This window comes from Merops nubicus, unplaced genomic scaffold (genome assembly GCF_000691845.1).
Source record: "Merops nubicus isolate BGI_N331 unplaced genomic scaffold, ASM69184v1 scaffold26887, whole genome shotgun sequence".
Lineage (NCBI taxonomy): Eukaryota > Metazoa > Chordata > Aves > Coraciiformes > Meropidae > Merops > Merops nubicus.
In genome coordinates this window covers 1-19,439 of record NW_008619993.1, presented here as the reverse complement: position 1 = coordinate 19,439, position 19,439 = coordinate 1, and the positions used below count along the sequence as shown (strand labels likewise).

Sequence of the window (19,439 nt, the reverse complement as noted above, 5' to 3'; positions counted from 1 at the left end):
TGACTTGTCCTTGGGTGGCAGAAAGGGAAAAAGGGGAAACGTGTCCCTTCAGCACTACTGCAGTGTGACTAGACTGATTGATGGTGATGGTTCATGAGCTCCAAAAATAGCTTCTCTCTGCTGAAGGTCAGGGTCCTCTTTCATTAAGCAAGTAAGGCTAGAGGTGAGCCTGGCTGTTGGCAGAAAATACTTGCCTTGCTTGCAGGGCCTTGCAGATACGGGACTGAATGGGTTATGGGTTGAAGACAGAGGCTGATGGAGGAGTGTTGTGCTGCCCCTCTCTGAACCAATGCTGCTGTGGGGAGGTGTGAGGCATGGTGCCTCCTCATGTCAGCAGAAGGCTTGCAGCGAGGTTGGGCAGCAGGACTATTTGCTCTGGGAAATCCTGAATGCAAAGATCAGCAGCTTTGAGCAGGGGGACTGCCGAGTCCCTGTGGACTTTGGACTGTTTGTCTCAAATAACCAGTGAGGTTTAGGAGTGGGGCTGCCAGGAGATGTCCCAAGCAATGCCGTTATTACGTTAATCAGTGTCAGAGCAGGAGGTCATGTGTGACGCAGGCTGGAGGACCTAACCTCCTCTCCTGGAGGGGGGAGGCTGTGAACGATCAGAATTATGGCTCTGTTCCTGCACAGGGGTCATTCTTACATGTGGTGTTATGCCCTTGTTATGTCGTAGATGTGGTGGCACAGCTGGAGCCATCCTGACCTGTCCCCTGGAAGTGGTGAAGACACGTCTACAGTCATCCCAACTGAGACTGCGGCCTCTGTGCCTCTCAGAGATACAGCTGCCAGGGATGAGTGTGAGGCTGGTGAACCCCACCCCACCGTCTCCTGGGGTGCTCAAGTTGCTGAGGTGAGTAGGATAGGGCAGTGTGCATGTTAGCACCAGGGAGGTCAAGGTTTGGCCATCAGCTGGAGAGAGAGAGGTGAAGAGAAAGAGATGGAAGTAGCACTTGAGCTGAGGCTCTGGAAACCACAGGTGTGGTAGGAAGTTTCATGAGAGCACAGGTACATCTGCTTCTCGTAGTTGATCTGTGCTTTGAGTCTGCAGGTCAGTTTTTGGGATTGTGAGAAGATAGTGGTTTGATCGGACCCAGAGTGATGGTGTTGGCAAGAATAGGAAGTATTAACTGAAGGAGAGAGTGGTTGGAGAGAAAAAGAGTAGAGCAGAAAAAAGATAACATGGGATGTGAAGAGAGGATGCTACGTGACGCAGTGAAGAACTAAGAAGGAGGAGGAGCATGAGAGCCCCCAGCGTAGTTATTCCACTGATGTCCCTGTTCACCTCCTCCTGCAGGACCATCCTTGAGAAGGAAGGCATGCGGTCCCTGTTCCGAGGTCTGGGCCCAAACCTTGTTGGGGTTGCTCCTTCCAGGTGAGTACTGCTCCCCGAGGACAGCTCACACTATACACCTTTTAAAGGGTGTCCATGACAGGTGCTGTTCCATGTCCTGAAAGCAGTCTGAGCCTTGTGCTCATTGTGCCACAGGACTCCTTCACAGATAGGTTTTGTGGATCTTCTGATCATAGCTGTAAGATAAGGTCATTGTTGTGGATGTAGTATAAGTGGTATCTGCTGTCACAATAGACAAATCTGGGCTGGGAGTTGGAGGGAGACCCCACAGCAGCACTGTCTCTGCTCCTCATAGGTGAGCTGTAACTTCCTCTGTATTTTCTTTCCAACCAGGGCTATATATTTTGCTGCCTATTCTGGTGCTAAGGAGAGGCTCAATGCTGTCCTTGTACCGGAGTCCAAGAAAGTCCACATGCTGTCAGCAGCCTGTGCAGGTGAGCCTCTTCTGTCTCAAATCAGAGCCAAGGGGTCCTTCTGTTTGTAAGTGTAAATGGGTTTCATTCCTTCCCCATCGCTGCTGACATCAGTCCTCCTCTCTCTTCTAAAGTTTTCTCCCTCCACACCTGGAGCAATGAGTTCCTTGGGTATCCAAAAGGTTTTCCTCACTCTTCATTCTTTTTTAGGCTCATCTCTTCAAGTCCTGGATCTAGTCTTTACCCCTTCAGCTGCTCTCAGGAAGAAAGCTCCATTCAGCTGTGAGAGGGAGGAGGCAGTGTGTATTTTAGACTACTCAGAGTCATTTCTCTTGATGTATCCCAGTTCTTTAACAAAATCTTCCTCTTCTCCAAGTGGAGCCTGTTGTTTCCTGCCTGCTCGTAACACTAGGGCCTGTAGTAGGGTTATGATGGAGGCATAGGAGCTAATTGTCTCCAGACAAAGTCTGAAATGGGGGAGGAGGAGAATCAAACAGTCTGCCCTAAATAGCACTTCTCCCAGGGGATCTCAAGGTCAGTCTAAAATTGCAAATGCCCACAGCTTGCCAAGCAGAATTCAGAGAGCTGATAGATCAACACCTCCTAGCCAACTGTCATCATGATCCTGGTGCTCATGGCTGTCTTCCTCTTCTTTTCTCCAGGCATTACCTCTTCCACACTCACCAACCCTATCTGGTTAGTGAAAACCAGGATGCAGCTGGAAGCCAGGTGAGGCAGGCTAGCAGTGCAGAGCCACGCCATGCCGCATCAGGACTGGCTGAGGGTGGGGATGGGTGGGGTCTGTGCCTTGCCTTAGAATGTGGGTCTTCAAGGCACGCTGGGCAAGAGTCGTGCAGTTCTGTGCATAACAGCACTGGAGGTCAGTGGAGCAGTGTGTCATTCTAACCCTGCCTCCCCTGCCCAGGGCGAAGGGTGAGATGGCCAGCAACGCTCTGCAGTGTGCCATGCACGTGTACCGCACCGAAGGCCTCCGTGGGTTCTACCGTGGCATTACTGCCTCCTACGCCGGAGTGTCAGAGACCATCATCCATTTTGTCATCTATGAAGCACTGAAACAGCAACTGAGAAACAGCCATCATTCCCTTTCCCCACCACTCACACTGTCATCAAACAGACATGATTTCTTTGGACTGATGGGAGCTGCTGCTGTCTCCAAAACCTGTGCTTCATGCCTTGCATATCCACATGGTGAGTGGGTCCACTCTCCTGGTTGTGGTTCCCCTTGATGGGATGTGTCGTGCCTGTAGGATCCATCTGCTAGTGTCATTTCTCTCTGTGTCTCTCCAGAGGTCGTTCGGACGCGGTTGCGAGAAGAAGGGTCACGGTACCGCTCCTTTATACAGACTCTGCAGCTGGTGGTGCATGAAGAGGGACCCTTGGCTCTGTACCGAGGGCTCCTGGCTCACCTGATCCGCCAAATCCCAAACACAGCTATCACGATGGCTACCTATGAACTTATCGTGCATTTGGCCTCTTCCACCTTGTAAGCACACTGTAGCACCTGCCTGAGGCTGCTGTAGAGTTACAGGAACCTCATGATTCTGAGACTTGGACTTTTTCTGTGCTCTGAGAGGCAGCATTTTTCATTGCATACCAGGACCGAGTCAGGCGTAGCATTCTCAGGACATAAGACTATTTTGTGCAAAGCTTTTGGCTCCAGCATGCACAATGTAGCCTGCCTTCTTTCTGGAAACTTGAATTACTCTGATGCTTCGAGATGTCAGGTCACTAGTTTGACAGTGCCTGCTGTAAACTCCCTGTATGAAACAAGGGCATGCAACTTACTGGGAAGGAGACAAAGGAGAAAGTGTGAGAGTATCTTAGCCTCAGCATGTCCACTTCTTTCATACTTTTCATGCTCTCAGAAGTGTTCTTCTACTCTCACTTACTGTGCTACCTCCCTGCCCTGAAGGATTTCTCAACGTTGGTTGTCAGCAGATGTCCTATTGCAGAATCTTCCTTTGAGTCCTTAATATGTTGCAGCCTTTGCCCTGTGATGTGTCGGGCAGCTGACAGCCTCTTTTTGTCGTGCAGGATCTGAATAATCAGACCCAGTAGATAAAGGAAGAACCACAACCTCCTATGAAGCACTACCCTAACAACTCATGCTGCTGGGTTCATAGCCACGCTTTGACAGTATCTGTTGTGTTTCCATCCCCTCCCTTCCCAACAAAAAGAGGAGGACACCTCCTTCCCTCAGAAACACCAGGTCTGTTCTGCTACAAGCTGGAACCCCTGGTGTGAAAAATACTCTTATGCTGGTAAAGAAAGTGGATCAGGTAAAAAGATGAAGCTGAGGATTTGGCTTATTTCTATTGATGATACACTAAGTGTATGGAAAGGGCCTTATGATTTTTCTGTAATCAGTAATTGTTTGCCACATGTGTTATGCTGGCCTGTGACAGGCTGGGGTGCCTTCTGTTCCTCTGTGGGTTCCTAATCCCATGTTCTGGGGAAGGCTACATTGTGTTTACAAAGAGAATTTTGACTTGGAAAATAAGGGGGGTAGGGACAGGGATGATGTGTTTTTCTTGTTCCAACACTAAAAAATGCAACCCTTCCCTGATATAAGGCAGTAATTTCAGTAAATACACACTCTAGACGTCTAATCTCTAGTTTCACGTTAGAGGCTACACTGTTTCTTTCCCTGCTTCTAGTGAAAAACTGCAGAAGCCCTGAATGTTTTATTTTAAATCCATTTATTTTAAAATCCACTTTTGTTTACTCATCCTTCTTGCTTTCATTCATTTAGTTTAGGAGTATCGACAGTTTTACAAAGCGACACAAGCTGCAGTGGTTTGGGGTTTTTTTTGTTCATGAAACGAGAATAAACTTCAAACGACAACATTGAAAAAATATACAATATATATATAATATCTGGGGAGGGGTTGTGAGAGACCCCACTCTGAGCCCTAAGGCTGGCTCCTCCTTGCAAATTTCTGTTCTTTCCAAGCCCCTCTTTCCTCATCCTAGTTTGAGCTGTGCCATTGGCATGTGGAAGTGCCCTAACACATTTCTACAGAGCCAGACGGGGAGGGGGGTCAGTAATGTGGGGAATGTCCACAATGAGAATGGCAGGAGATGGAGGAGCGTGAGAGGCAGAAATGACGAAGAAGGGAGGAGTGCATGTGTACACGGTGGGGGAAGGAAGAAGTTAAAAGTAAGACACCTCCTCCTTCCAGCCATGGACTGGGATTTTAAAGCTCCTAGTAGCGGTGAGAGCCATCGCTTCTGCCAATGTGTTGGTCCTCGAGGTCGTTGCTGTCCGGGGAGTCGGATGTCTCTGAGTCGGTGCTGTCATCTTCATCCTCCGTGGCCGCGCTAGCTCCGCCCCTGCCGCTCCCCGCGGCCCTCTCCTGGCAGCTCTGGTAGGACTAGGGAGGCAGACACGGGGTAAGGGGAGGGATCCGGCAGCCCACTGCCCCCCCTGCCCCAGGCTCTGCGGCTGCTCCTCACCTCCATGGGGTTGACAATGATGGTGAGGGCCGAGTCATCCCAGAACATGTTGCTGTCTTTGCCTCGGGTGGTTGCGTGTCCCCCGTCGACAGCCCCGGGGGCTTCTTGCCCTGCTCCCCGACGGTGCAGGGAGTGAATGCGCAGGAGGCCCAGGATCACCATGAGGGCCAGGAAGCCCACACACACGACAATGATGACAGTGGCAGCACTGGGCACCACTTTGGAGAAAGAACATGAGAAGGTGTGGTTAGAGCCTGCAATGGACACATGCATCTCCAACCTGACCTGCGGGAACTGGCCTTCCTGGGCAGAGCTCAGCTCCTCGGTTGACAGGAACACATCCTGACTTTTTTGCTTCCCTGGGCACAGGCAGCTCCTGCATTTTCATTTGAGGCTAGCATGGTTTTCCAGGATGTCTAGGTTCAAGTGTCCTCTGTTGTTGGCGTGGCCTGTAGACTGCACATCTTTACCTACAGAATTCACCACAATGTGTTGCATGGCAGCCATTTGTATGCCCCTCGTGGAAGGGAGAACTGTGCTGGGGAGATTCTCTAAGGGCACAAGGATGGTTTTCAGACAATGAGATTTCTGTGCAAGCAGTAGAGAAAGAAGGAAGCTAAAAGAAATCTGCTTTGCACATGGGGCAGAAGTGAGGGCTATGATGGCCTTCTAATTAGTGCCATGGTCAAAGCCTGGCTTCTCTGCAGAATAAAACCTGAAATTCACTTAAGACCCTCAGCCCAATTCTCATCTCTTTGTCCTAGGCCTGTAGGTTGAGCCTTGACTCCCCAGATAACCCCCTTCCATACAAAATCTGTCCAGGCCCTCTGTGGATTTGTTCTAGGTGGTTCTGTACAGCAAGGAGAATCTTGCTGCAACTGGGCAGAGCTGGGCAGGGAGTGGCAAAGGCTGGGTTTTGGGATGTGTTCTCCCTACACACTGCCTGCAGTTGCTCAGTGCCACCTGCAGGACTGAACCAGCTTGGGATCAGCTGCTGCAGGAAGCAGCAGCAAATCCATGTTCCCTACAACCCAGGACCCAAACCCAGGGTCCTCTGTAACAGCCCTAGAGCTTTCACAGTCTAGGAGGAGCCAGCTGAACTGAAGTCATGCTTGTGGCACAGGGCTGCCAGTACAAACCAACGAATCTCATGTCTAGCTTTCAGGCTGCTTTCTGTTTTAGGGGCAAGAATCCTCCTCTTGTCTGTGGTGCTGTCTCCTTTATTTTTCTGCCTTGCTGACCATTGCCTAGTACCATCTCTTTTAGAGCAGTGGCAGTCTTGATTCTTTTGTTGTTTCCTGCTGTTGAAGGTCCTTTCTGAAATTATGTTACCCAAGCCCACATAGCACCTTTGCAAGGTTCCTGAGTGAAATCGTACCTGCCTATGGTTGTTCTTTGCAGACCCTCTCAGGTGGAGAGTTTAGACTGCTTCCACATCATGGAAACAGCACACCAAAAGAGGAGGATTGTTGCACCAAGCTCTGAAACAGTTTGACACAGATTGCAGTCCTCTTGCTAATGACAAATAGCACAGGACAGGATAATGAGAGCTTGATGGGTATAGGGAGACTGAAGGGAATCCTCTGCTATAGCTTCTACCAGACTACCAGAAAATCAGCATCCTGACCTAAAGGAATAAACCCAAAAGATAGTGTTACATACTTGGGTTGTTATGGGTGCTTGCCAAACTGTGGCCAGATAGCTCTGGGGGTAAATGATGGCCTTGATGCACGAACTGCTGGGAACCCAGAATATGGTTAGGATGAGCGGCTTGGTTCATGTTGTGGAGGACGTTCACCTGCAGAAAGACCAGATTGAGAGAGACTCAGCCCTGTGTTCATGGTACATTCTGCATCATATGCAATGCCATCCACCGTGTCCTCTCCATGCGTGTGTAGGCACCCACATGTGCACGTATCAATCTTGTACCTCAACAGTGAACTCATTGCTGGAGTAGCGTCCATTCATCTCAGTGCAGGACAGGTGAAACTTCCTCTCATAAAGAGCAGCACCGTGGTTGATGTGGTACGAGACCTGCCTTAATATGTCCTCATAAACTGCAATGCTCTCCACACCTGAGACAAGAAGAGAGAACTGGTGTGGGCCTCCTGCTTCAGTCACCTGGCATCAGAACCCTGTAGCAACCAGGAGCTATAGAGGAATCCAAGGCAATGTTGGGTTCATTAATTTTAGGAAAGCAACAGAGATGGAACTGGCTGCAAACGACCTGATGAAATCTCTGCTTGCATTGCTAAAACAAGTGGAAGAGAGCAAAGGATTAAGAGCAACAGCCCTGTTCAGGAGAGTACAATATTGTTGTGCCAGTCAACAACCTGTGGGACGGTGTGTCCCCCAGTCACAACATGCAAAATGCTGCTGGCACATAACACCAAACCCCAAGGAGTTAAGTCAGGAGTGATACAAGCCTGGGTGAGAGCTCAGACACCATGTCCTAGTAGTGTGTGCTGGAGAAGGAGCCAGGAGCCGCCTCCCCAGGGAAGTGGCCAAAAGCCAGGAGTTCAGCCAACTGTCGCATCTCAGAGTCTCACAGAGTACACCAGCACATCTCTAACAGCGAGTGAAGTGCTTCTCCCAGTGATGCCTGAGAGGCAATGAGAGAGGCACAATGAGAGCTGTGGCTAAGGAGAGGACATACCGGTGATGGTCAGGTAGGCAGAGGTGTTGGCAAGCTCCAGGCCATGCTGCTGCAGCAGTGCCCCATCCAGGAGCAGATACTCCCTCTCCGGGTCCAGGTCATCTCCCACCAGTGAGATCTCGCAGCCATCCAGGTTGTGCACAATCTCATCTGACATGCGTGTGTCTGTCACTGAGACAGATGCAAACAGAAAGGAGTCAGGCACAGAACACCAGGCAGCCATCAGTGAGGCAGGAATTACTCAGAGTGGTACCAAATTACTCAGAAGTACTCGCATCGTACATAATGACTTCTCTTTGTCTAGCTAGCACTGACCTTGAGTAAAATCAGGGTCAGTCTAATTACTTGTTGGAGGAGTCCCCCTGGTTCTACTGATATTACTTATGTACATAGTAAAGTCACTATATTTTAGAACAACATACTGGTGTCAGGCTGGTTCATGATAACACATCTTGGCTCTAAGGACTCTGTTGACAATGACAATGTGCAAATTAGGAGCAACTCTATCATACGTTTCCAGACCCCAAGTGCTTCTGAAAGCTTTCTCCTGTCTCAGGATTGCTGGATACCATGGTTGAGATCTTATCTTCTTTAAAATGGCAACCACATAAAATGACTAACTGCTCTCAGCAGGGCTGAGACCAACGTGCTCTTTATGTCAAGAAACCCATCACTGTATGAGGAAAGGCAAAGCTGGTAACCAGAGAACTATGAGCAGCAATTCCTGTTACTGGAAGAGATACAAAAGAAATGAAAGGACATGTAGAGGACAGAGTGCAGAGAAATAATCTGAGGATGATGGAAAGAAATTGAGGGACAAGATATTATTGTGTGTGAGGAAACTGACTGGGGAATTCAGAGGAGTAAGTGATACAGGAAGAGATGGGAGTGGGTGAGAAATAAGGACAGCAGGAGAGAAGGAAGCAGGAGGAGAATGAGTAAGCGCAGGAGTGGAGAGTGTAACAGGCAGGACATCCATCTACTGCCAGATTCAATAAAGGGAAATGTAGGTAAAATGTAAAAGGGATTAGGAATGAGCATCCTGGGAAAAAAGAAGTAGAGAGTGAGGCAAAGGAACTAGGTGGATAGAAAATGTACAGGGAGGAGCGGAAAGGGATAAGAACTGATTAACCTACATGTTGACAGACAATGTGCCTTGCTTCTGTACTGCTAAACTCATTCCTATTTCAGGTGTAATGAGGGGCTCTACCTCTTCTGCAGGACAGGAACTCCTGTAAGCCTTCCCAGTTTGTCTCTTACACCTCACCCCGTACTCCACTCACCAGTGCCGTGCCAGTTCTCATCCTTCTTGGCCTCCACCTGGTGAGAAATAGAGCAGGTGATCTGGAGGTTGGGGAACAGGGGGACCCCATCAGGAGCCTCAAAGTCTGATGCAGGATGAGCAAAGCGGGCATTGCCACTCAATAGGATCTGAGGGGCATCAGGCTGTAGCACCACAACATAACCTTCCACATCAGGAATGGAGACACAGGACTCTTCACTGAAACACCTGAAAGAGAGCGGCAGAAAGCACTGGTTGGCCCAAGTTTTCACCAGCAACACTGTGAAAGAACACCTCCTGCCCATTACTACCAGTGAAGGAAGTATCCTTTTTCTAGTTGTCTTCCTAAAGCTTCCCCATAGCCTGCTGTGCAAGACAGAGAGATGTGGTAGGAATTACATCTCTGGGTTTTAGGTGATTTGGACACATCCACATACCTCAGAGAAAATTAAAATTAGTGCACACGCCTGGAACACCACGAGTGAAGACTGCAAGTTCTGCACAGACCCAGTACTGCAGTATCCATTTGGATGCCAGATACCTTAATGTTTACTTTCAGGAAGATCTTTACCCATTTCTAGATTCTACCCATCAATTAGAAGTAAAATACAAGGTGCAGCAGTGTAATTTCAGTCAAAAGAGAGGTAACCCTCCCCCTGAACTTAGTCAGAAGTGCTGCTCTGTCCACTCACTTAACAGCAGTGGTGAGCCTGAGCGGCCGCACTCCAGGAGTGGCAAAGCGCAGCGAGTTCATGTAGGCCACGTGCTGGATGGCATGGTTGAATGTTTCCACATCATCACCCTCCAAGGTGAGCAGGGACTGAGAGGGGTTCACGTGAACCTACAAATGGAAGAGAAGAATATACTCAGGGTCGCTTGGCAAATGCCGAGAGTCCAGGCTAAGAGCGACACAAAGGAGAAAGGTGGGGAGTTGTCTGAGGTGGGGGAGCAGGCAAAGTCCCGGGAAGCAAGGCTGAGGAGGAGAGTGGAAGAGACCCATGCAAGCTGGGCAGATGGGCATACCTTCATCCCTTTGCCCAGACTGTCGAAGTCACTGTAATCAAGCCCCTCACGGCAGGCATACAGGCATTCAATAACCTCCCGGCTCTCCAAGCTACCAGGGCGTACAGTGAAGCCAGCCAAGTAACCATGGAAGTAGTGGTGTATTGACAGAGGATCTCCTGAGGGAAACATGGGAGGTGGAGGGTGAGAGAGACAGGGCAAGGAAAAGAGCACAACCAACAAAAGCAACAGTGGGAAGGACATAGAGATGTTAAGGGAGGGAGAAGGAGACAGGGGTGCATAGGACGTGGAAAAGCAAAGACAACGGGAAGACAGGGGATGCTGAACTAAGGAGATGACAACTTTTTTTAATTCCATATGGGAGGAAGTGAGAAAAACAGACCAACAGAAAGACTAGGGCAGTGAATGGTGGGTAGCACAGAGAAGTTTCTGCCAAACTGCTGAATGCCAGATGGAAACAATTTCTTGTCCCCTTCTCACTCTGCCTCCTGTGAGGGCTTTTAGAAGAAACTACACATTCCATAGATAGGGATGAGGTGACATCTCCTGATGTCGCTAATGACTACTGTGTTCTTCAGAGAGCAACTCTAATGATCAGGCATGAGGACTCTTTCTCCACATGGAAAGCATACTCCATCTCTCAAAGCAGGCTGTAGTCCTCCTATCAGCCTTTTCATGCTCCACAGATATCAAAGTATCAAGGACCAATCTGCCAAGTAAGGATTTTCCTCCCAAGCTGGTGGGAGGTGGCAGGACAGGATAAGCCGTATGAGGAAGGCAATCATGCAAGAAGTGATTGTCATGCATGGCAAAGAGGGGAAGAGAACTTCCTGTCTTTCCCCTACCTTGTACGGTATCAGTGGAGTTTTCATCTCCTTTGGTTTTCTCTTTGCTTTTGTCCTCTGCAAAAGGAGAACATTCAGACAAGCAGTAAGGTACTGGAAGAGGGTAGTTACAGGGTCAGGCAAGTATCTATACAAGTGCCTGGACTGGCCTGTCCAGAAGAACATCTCTGCAGCAATGTGCCAAGCAGTGCATCCTTCAACCCTAGAGACAGCACAACACAGGTGAAAGAGGGCAGAGTCCCTCTCATGAAGGGGATGGTGAGACTGTAGGATAAGTCACAGGTAAAAGGGAGAAAGTATAGGGTTTTTTTTTAACTCCTTTCCCAATAATATCTATATGGGGAATTAAACGATTCCCATTTATGGATCACAGCTTTAGCTATGTTCACAACAAGCCGTGTTCTCAACATCCCTTTGAAACCCAGATGGTTCCAGGAGGATGTCCTAAGCTGATTAGTATTTGTCGACTGCAAAAGGCTAATTGAGAGCACAGAGCTGGGGGAAGATCCCTGACCTGGGAGAAGCAGTACTACAGTAAAGATTTGATCTTGCTAGAAATTTCTGTTGGAGTGAAGGCAAGCAGCAGGCAAATTCCTTTAGCTCTGTCCTGCCTCAGTCTTGCAGGAGAACCTGGGAAAGACAGCTTTACATCTCCACAGTGTTTTAATCTGGTAGTGGCTTAACTGTGTTCCTAACCTGATCTTTGCCCTCCAACCCAATTCCTCTACAGAATGATTTGTGGCTTCTTCATACAGACACTAAATACACAGAAATCCTCATCAGTGCAACTGGCAGCACTAATAGTAATGCCTGCTCTTTGGTGAAAAGAAATTCACCAGAAGTTTTCATTTGAAATTAAAAGAAATTTTCATTTGATAGAAATGTCAGTGACTGAATGACGTACAGAGTTTCTGCTTTCCTCTGCCTCAAAGCTGCTTATCTGTCACATATTCTACTGTTGTTGTCCATTAAGCTGCCAGGGACATCTGGGCCTGCACTGCTATTATTGTGGCCTGCTGGCTTGGTCCATAAGGAAGGAAGGAGCCACGCTGGCTTCAGTGCTGAGTTTCATCTCTTCGACCTCTCGCTCCACGCCCTTGTTTTCCACATGGGAAGAGCATGGTTCAGAGAGAGTGGGCACTCACCAGTCCAGCAGGCTCCAATCATGAGCGAGGGTTCCTGCCGAGGGGGGTGAATGAGGCCATTGTCATGGATGAGGGCAGGGTCATAAGAGACACCATCCACGTAGAGCATGACAGTGGGGAACTCCAGGTTGAGGGCGTAATGGTGCCATTCATCATCGCAGACCTACGGCACACAGCAGAGGAAGAGTTCAGCAAAGGATGGAAGAAGAAGGGACATGGGGGAGAGGCAAACGCTTCCTCACCTGCTCAAGCTTCCAGAGGAATTTCACAGGCCTGGCACTTTCCAGCAAGGGCCAGTAGAGGAAAGCAATCCGGCAGCCGTGCACAGACAGAGAGTAATGGGAGTAGCCGTCCTCTGGCAGAACAAGCAGAGGGAGTTACACGTCACACCTCGGAGCAGCCTCGCCAGCCAGAGCCCAGAAGCACGGTGCCACGCGCTTGCAGCAGGCTTGACTGCTCCCAGAATAAGTGACACCTGAAGAAGCTGTGTCCCTAAGGGTGCACCCCTGCCCAGGTCCCGCTCTGAAACACAGGAGACTTCCCCCTGCTAACAAGCTAGAGGCAGTGGGCACAAGTGTCACCACCCCAGGTAAGCGTCTCACCGCTCTGCACTGTACTGCAGATGACCGTCTCCTCTTCCCGCCGGCCTTTGCCAGGCACCACAGCGTGCTTCATCCACACAGACAGGGTGAAGTGGTCACTCAGCCCCTGATGAGCATTCGGCCCGTTCACCACAGGCACCTGGGCAGCCTGGCTGCCGTTGAACCAGTAGATGAGGCTGCTGTCCTGGCTGTAGTGCACCGAGAGCCGCGTGGTCCAGTTCGCCGTGGGGCTAGGCACCGGCAGCAGGTCAACCTCTCCTTGGAATGCCAGCACAGGAGAATAAGGAGCCTGAGAATGGGGGAACAGGTGAAGAGGGTCCTAGAGGGCTTGTGGTAATCTTCTAGAGGAGAAGAGGATTTGCCTATAGGCTGCCTTCTATCTGGAGAAGGATGGTGAGTTTTCCATCTGTGCTGAGGCAAGTGCCACAGACTGTGTACTGGGGCAATGCACAGAAACCTCTGGCCTCCCAGCACAGGAGAATAAGGAGCCTGAGAATGGGGGAACAGGTGAAGAGGGTCCTAGAGGGCTTGTGGTAATCTTCTAGAGGAGAAGAGGATTTGCCTATAGGCTGCCTTCTATCTGGAGAAGGATGGTGAGTTTTCCATCTGTGCTGAGGCAAGTGCCACAGACTGTGTACTGGGGCAATGCACAGAAACCTCTGGCCTCCTAGCAAGGAAGGCACCAGGAGCCCCTTGTAAATACAGGCAGGGTGCTCACTGCCCCTCAATGCCCCATGCAAGCCAAGTGTCCTCCCAGCCCCACTGACCACAGCAGATGTGAGGAATGTGTCCCCCAGCATCTCCGCTGCGTAAGGCACAGAGCTACCAGTGGGAACCCCCCCAAGGGAAGGGGCAGGGTGCTGTGCCACAGCTGCCCGCGGGCCAGGAAAGGATCAATTCACCACAGAGTTTGCGCAGGGACTTCTCGGAGTAGTTATCTCGGTCACAGCCCTTGGCCACGTGGTTTGTCTGCAGCTGCACCGTAGCCTGGATGTTCCACAGGGGCTCATCGCAGGTCTCCAGGTGAATGCTGGGGAAGAGCGCGAGGCTGCCTGTACCCGGGGTGTACTCAATCCTCTTGTTCCAGCCTGACAAAGAAGAGTGAAAGAGAGGGGCTAGGTCCTGCCAAGGACCCACACCCAGAACATCTGTCACTCGTACAAGCGGCATCTATGGGCTAGCCCAGAAACAGAGATTTTTGGCCATTTCCATGTTGAAAAGACAGCTGGCATCAGTGCAAGTGAAGACTTCCCAAAAGCAGAGAGTCCAAATTCTCATCTTCTACAGCTAGTACCAGTGTAACAAACTGCTTGGATTGTCAGGCTCCTTTATCAGGCAGAGCAGATATTCAGCTGTGTTGATTTCCTCTCAGTTCTACTGACCAAGGTGAACCTCTACACCACCTCCGGAAAAGCCAAACATCCTCAAGATAAGCAGCTCCCAAAACAATGTACATTGAATACAATCTGTGAGCCTTATTAAATCCATAGTAGCTCACAGCAATCCAAGGAACCGTTTTCCAATATTAGAATTGCCTTTCAGTGGCTCTGCAACAGACTTAGATGTCTGCTGCATCCCTTTACATAGAACGGATGGATGGGTTGGTGCCAGAACTGAACCATATATACCAGCACACAAATTTATATGTGTATGTACAAACATTTGCAATGAGTAGGATTGCTAAGTAGTTCAGCAAAAGCAAAGGGAAGACGCAACTGTGTTTGGAGGTTTCATACCCTGCCAGCTGGGCTTGCAGGTGGGTTTCACCTGGATTTCCACTTCAGCATCATCAGAAGCCCGCTTCTTTCCACAGTCATAGGCTGTCACTGTGAATTTGTACAGACGATCTCCACTGTACTGCAGCTTCTCTGTGTTCTCAATGTTCCCTGGTTAGCAAAACAAAAAGATCAAAGGAGAGGAAAGACAGTCTCCTCAAAGTTGTTCCTTCTGGAAAGGACTCTTATTGTCGATCAGCTACAAAAACAATCAAAAAGGGCTTGAGTCCCTTTGCCTAGTGCCATTCTGTACCAAGCTATAGCATCACACAAAATGGCTGCTGCACCTCTGCACCAGGAAAGATAGATCAGCAGTGTCAGAAAGCTCATAGAGAGCAGCTCTGCCAGCCAATGAGACAGGCAGGGAGGGAGAAAAGCAGGAAAGGGTGAGTGACATGCTCATGGTAGGTACAGATTCTTACCATCATTGTCAATCAGGAAGGGAATATTTGGGGTCAGGATCTCATAGTAGCAGATCTGGCTGTATTGTGGCGAGCAGTCTCCATCAATGGCTTCCACACGCAAGATGCGGTCGTACAGCTTTCCCTCAGTCACTGCCACACGATACAACTTTTCCACAAAGACAGGAGCAAACTCATTCACATCATTTACTCGAACGTGCACTGTGGCCCTGATGCAGAAAGACATCAGTAAGAACTGATTAGGAGCCATATACCACCTAAATTTCAGTGTAAGTCACTCCCCTAAAGTGCACCGGTCTCATTTCCAGCCACCAGTAGCAAGGACAAGGAAAGAGACCTTGGTTTCAATGCAGCAATGTTGGCACACGGGAGCTCAGACAATGGTTTCCCACCCCAGAGAAAAAGACAAAAGGAATGATAAAATAATCTGGACCTCCTGCCTATATGCAGCAACAAAACCCACAACCCTTAGATACACCTGTCAAGCAGTGCTCATTTCCAGTGTATATTCACTCATGAAACCTTGGTTAATGTTTCTCTTTGGGTCTTATTAACACACTGACTTATAGTATCAGAACTAGAGAAAAATACTTCTGGCTAAAGGAAGAAGTCCCACAACAATTTTCATTTGCATTTCTGTGACAGATCCCACTTTGTAACAAGAAGCAAGGACTGCAGGGACTTACTTGTGCGATTTCTTGGTATTTGCTCCATCAGGTCCCTCTCCACAGTCATAAGCCTGAATGGTGAATGTGTGCTCCTTGTGTGCCTCACAATCCACAGGTTCCTTGGCCCGGATCAGCCCCTCACCTGTAGCTTTGTCCAGGATCACAGCTTCAAAAGGTACCCCTGCCCCATGGATCCTGAAGCCACAGATTTCACCTGGTACCCACAAAGGCAGAGAGAAAGAGGGAAAAGGAAAGGACTGAGGAGAGTGCACTATGCCCCCTTGCTTCCCCCTCCTTTCTCTGTGACTATCACCTCTCATTTGGAGCAGTTTTTGGTTTCCTAGGAGTTCCTCCTGACATCTCTTACAGCCATTAATGGTGTAGATTGCCCTCTGCTGGAGCCTACTCCCACGGCAAGGAGTCTTGAGCAGCACCAAGAAAGATTAGAAGTTACAAGCTGGATTTACGAATGCTACACAGCCACAGTACTGAGGGAGCACCTTATTTCTCCTCTGCATCACTCAGGGAGGCAAAACAGGCCACGTATTGTTTGCATGAAGCATAAAAATCCATGATGTCTCATCTGCCCACACACTCAGGACGTGCATGGAACTGCAAATAGCTACACCTAAATCCTGAAGTTCAGCTCACAGGGACCCATCATCTCCCCAAACTGAGGGAGGATGCATGAGGAAGCTCCAGGCATGGCCTAAGCAAGCACCAGGAATACAACCCTCGTAAAGCCTCATCTGTAGTTTCAGGGATGGGTGCTTCCCATGAGGGGAAGGAGCACTGCCAACCAAGTGTGCCCCACCAGCTTTCAGCAGTGCTGACAGACACAGAGCTTGCACGTCATCTTTGGAAAGAGCAGAACTGCATCAAAAAGTAGCCGGCTCCATTCTCAATTTCTTGCCCTAAGGAAAACAGCTCCCAGCTTCCTAAACCAAGCTGTGCCCAAACTGCCTCCAGACTTCACTGGGTACCTCCTCTGGAGCAAGGCTTGGAGGCGATCATTTCCTGGAGAGAGCTAGAACCTAGCACAGGGACGGATGTCACCCTGCCTCTGCCTCAGTCTCCCCCTGCCTCCCCCCTTCCCAGCGCTGTCAGCCCTACCTGCGTAGCGCAGCGGAGCGTCTTTGTCCAGTGCGAAGAGCGGGGGGTTCATCAGGACTGTGTTGTCATTCTCCATGACGATGCCCTGATACTCAGCTTCAATCCAGGGCTTGTGCTTGTTTGCTGAGGGGGATTTGGGGTAAGAGGTGGAGCACAAGAAGATATTAGCCGCAATGACAGATTCAGTAGGAAAAGAACAGAACATCATCCAGTGGCAGGTAACAACTGCCCTGCCCTACCTTCTCTGGAAATAAAGTAATCTAAAATAGGCCAGGAGGAAGAAGTTACCTTTCTTCAGTTCTACTCTACGTGGCTCCTGGGAGAGCTCATCAGAAACCATGTGTTCCTTCTGGCCTCCTCATTACTATCTTATTAAAAATGTGTGGAGAGGCATCTGGGTGCCCAGGAAAGCTGGAGTAATTTTAAAAAAAAATTAAATCAAGAGGCAGAAGTAGTCTGATTCTGGAGACAGATTCCAAATGCTGAACCCTTTAGCTCACTGAAGCCATAATTAAAGGATCCAGGATACATCTTCCCTTGGAGTGTCCCCAGGGGACAGGTCTCACGTGCAGCCATTGTCACTTACACCTCACATCTGCTGGACTGAGTGTGACCTACACACAAGTACCCAGGTACACTTTCAGTCAGTCATCCTAGGTGTCTAATAACCTACACTAAGAGTCCCTTGCTCCTTCATTCCCCACTCCATGGTGAGCACCATATTCCCTTGGCCCCTCCTTGCTAATCCCGTTGGCTGGAGCCCAGCCAGGCTTGGCATGGAGGCAGCAGCCAGCAGGATGCTCTGAAAAATGTCACAGGCCCAGAAATAGCAAATTAATCTTTATCACAGAGCCTCCGGGGCAGGGAAAGGGAGAAATAAAGGGGTTTGGGGAAGGGAAGGGGAGGGGAGAGAGAAGAAAAAATCATTACAAATTAAAAACCCCTCCCCCATGCCCACTCCCTGCCAAATGGGCCTCAGAGATTATATTACATGGCCTAGTTACAGCCCCCATTCCCAGATAATCCCTCACTCTCCCACCCCCTGGAGACCAAGATTTATTACAACCAAGCAATACTTTGAGCACAGCATGGCTCAGAGCTGGTGGGGAGTAGGATACAGAGCCTTTCCCCTCAAGGACACTACTTCCAGTATGAGAATTCATCCTCTGCAACACACCAGCCTCTGAAACCACGCCAGCACGGCGTGATGCCTTGGCTCAAAAGGGACGGCATCCCTTCTAACCAAGCACTTCTGCAGATCGGGGCCAGGGACCGGTGCTGGGGGCAGGGAGTGGGTCAGAGGGCAGCACACAGGGTCAGCGTGCAGGCGCTGGGCAGGGCAGAGCGGGCAGACCCAGCCTGGCATAGCAGCGGCGGGCGTGGGTTGGCGTTCCTCCCTCACCATATTGATTAAGATTATAAAGCATTGCGTAGGAAACCCAGAGAAACAGCCATCCTGCTCAGTATGCAGGTGGGATCCTCCCTGTGTGCCACTGCCCACGCTTCACCTCACCCCTCCATTGCCCCCAGCAGACTGCACTCTGTGATGGCTCCAGCCCGTGCGCCACACCGCCAAGGTGGGAATCCTTTGCTACAAATGCCAAACGCGCCCCGTTGCTGGGGTAACAAGCTGGTGGCAGAGAGATAAATCCTCTGCTGCATCCACCTGCAACTTGGGAATCACCAACCTGACTTCTCGGGAAATGAGTTCCTGAAGATTATAAAAACATTTAGGGTATATTTTTAGGAAACGGGCTCCTATCAGCGTCAAGAAAGTCTCCTGTAAGTCTAAAATAATTGGCCATGTAGGCAGATGTTTCAGAGTGCAAATTTACAAAGGAGAGAGAAAATCCAGAGCGTAAGGGGCCTTGCCTCGCCACTGGGCCCCTTGGCACCAGAACAGCACAAATAAATGCCCCTGCCAATGTCAGCATCCACAGAGCTCCGTGTTGCACCCGCCCTGTAGCCCCACCTCTGCCGAAGCACAGAAAGCACCCCAAGGTGTCACGCTCCCCGATGACCCCCGAGCCCCTTGCATGTCTTCAGATGCTGCCACCCTGCCGGATCATCGATGCACTGACTTGCCTCCGACTCATTTCTCATGCCTGTCTCTACAGCGACAGATCTAGAAACCTACATCTTTCTTTTTTTTGGTCATTCTACACGTTCAAAAAACATCTGCATTGAGAATGTTACAGCTGTAGCGTTAGGGTTTCTTTAGACATTTAGCAGATAAAATACCGTTTTATATAAGCAACCTGCATCATTAACACATAACTGTACAATAATTCCTGTTGAGAGATTGGAGATGGATGAACTAGAACTGGAAGATGGAGATAGGGGATGTGTTTGACAGACCACAGGGGCTGTGGAAAAGCAACACATTCTCTCTCAGCGCCCTTAGAAAGGCAGGAAAGCTAAATCCCCACAGCGGTAACGGGAACAAAAGCAAGGCGAGTGGGTGGAAAAGGGGAAAACGCGAGGGGAATGCTAGAAGGGGCGGAAAGAATGGAGAAAAAAAGCGGTGGTGGCAGGAGACAGATGGAGAAAGTAGAGAGAGGATGGGCTGAGGGCTCACTAAACGGCAAAGGCGCCGGAGCCACCGGGGACCGCAGAGATGCCCCGACAGGAACGTGCCCGGCGAAGGCGACGGGCAGCACGGAG

General features: G+C 49.8%; 2 protein-coding genes across 2 annotated transcripts; one reads left to right on the top strand and one right to left on the bottom strand.

Annotated features, from left to right (window-relative positions):
- Positions 1–656: 656 nt before the first annotated feature.
- On the top strand, positions 657–3,275 carry LOC103776484 (solute carrier family 25 member 33-like). Its single transcript, XM_008943994.1, has 6 exons — positions 657–853; positions 1,298–1,375; positions 1,688–1,788; positions 2,430–2,496; positions 2,693–2,976; positions 3,076–3,275. Exons 1-6 carry the CDS (start codon positions 657–659, stop codon positions 3,273–3,275), a joined length of 927 nt encoding a protein of 308 aa, XP_008942242.1.
- Positions 3,276–4,994: 1,719 nt separating this feature from the next.
- On the bottom strand, positions 4,995–16,893 carry CLSTN3 (calsyntenin 3). The gene is made up of 17 exons (XM_008943993.1): positions 16,776–16,893; positions 15,681–15,876; positions 14,995–15,203; positions 14,534–14,683; positions 13,699–13,885; positions 12,798–13,066; positions 12,438–12,550; positions 12,196–12,358; positions 11,051–11,107; positions 10,206–10,363; positions 9,875–10,023; positions 9,184–9,410; positions 7,901–8,071; positions 7,174–7,319; positions 6,907–7,042; positions 5,245–5,462; positions 4,995–5,162 (listed from the first exon to the last, which is right to left on the bottom strand). Exons 1-17 carry the CDS (start codon positions 16,849–16,851, stop codon positions 4,995–4,997), a joined length of 2,793 nt encoding a protein of 930 aa, XP_008942241.1. The 5' UTR covers positions 16,852–16,893.
- Positions 16,894–19,439: the final 2,546 nt, after the last annotated feature.

Bases quoted from the DNA above. Each gene is read 5' to 3' on its own strand.
- LOC103776484 (XM_008943994.1), top strand. From the start codon at position 657: ATGCCCTTGTTATGTCGTAGATGTGGTGGCACAGCTGGAGCCATCCTG. The intron at 1,376-1,687 runs GTGAGTACTGCT...CTTTCCAACCAG, and splicing joins GTTGGGGTTGCTCCTTCCAG to GGCTATATATTTTGCTGCCT. The intron at 2,977-3,075 runs GTGAGTGGGTCC...GTGTCTCTCCAG, and splicing joins ATGCCTTGCATATCCACATG to AGGTCGTTCGGACGCGGTTG.
- CLSTN3 (XM_008943993.1), bottom strand. From the start codon at position 16,851: ATGGAGAATGACAACACAGTCCTGATGAACCCCCCGCTCTTCGCACTG. The intron at 15,204-15,680 runs GTAAGTCCCTGC...TTTCTGCATCAG, and splicing joins AATACCAAGAAATCGCACAA to GGCCACAGTGCACGTTCGAG. The intron at 10,364-11,050 runs GTAGGGGAAAGA...TGTTTCCCTCAG, and splicing joins CTCCACTGATACCGTACAAG to GAGATCCTCTGTCAATACAC.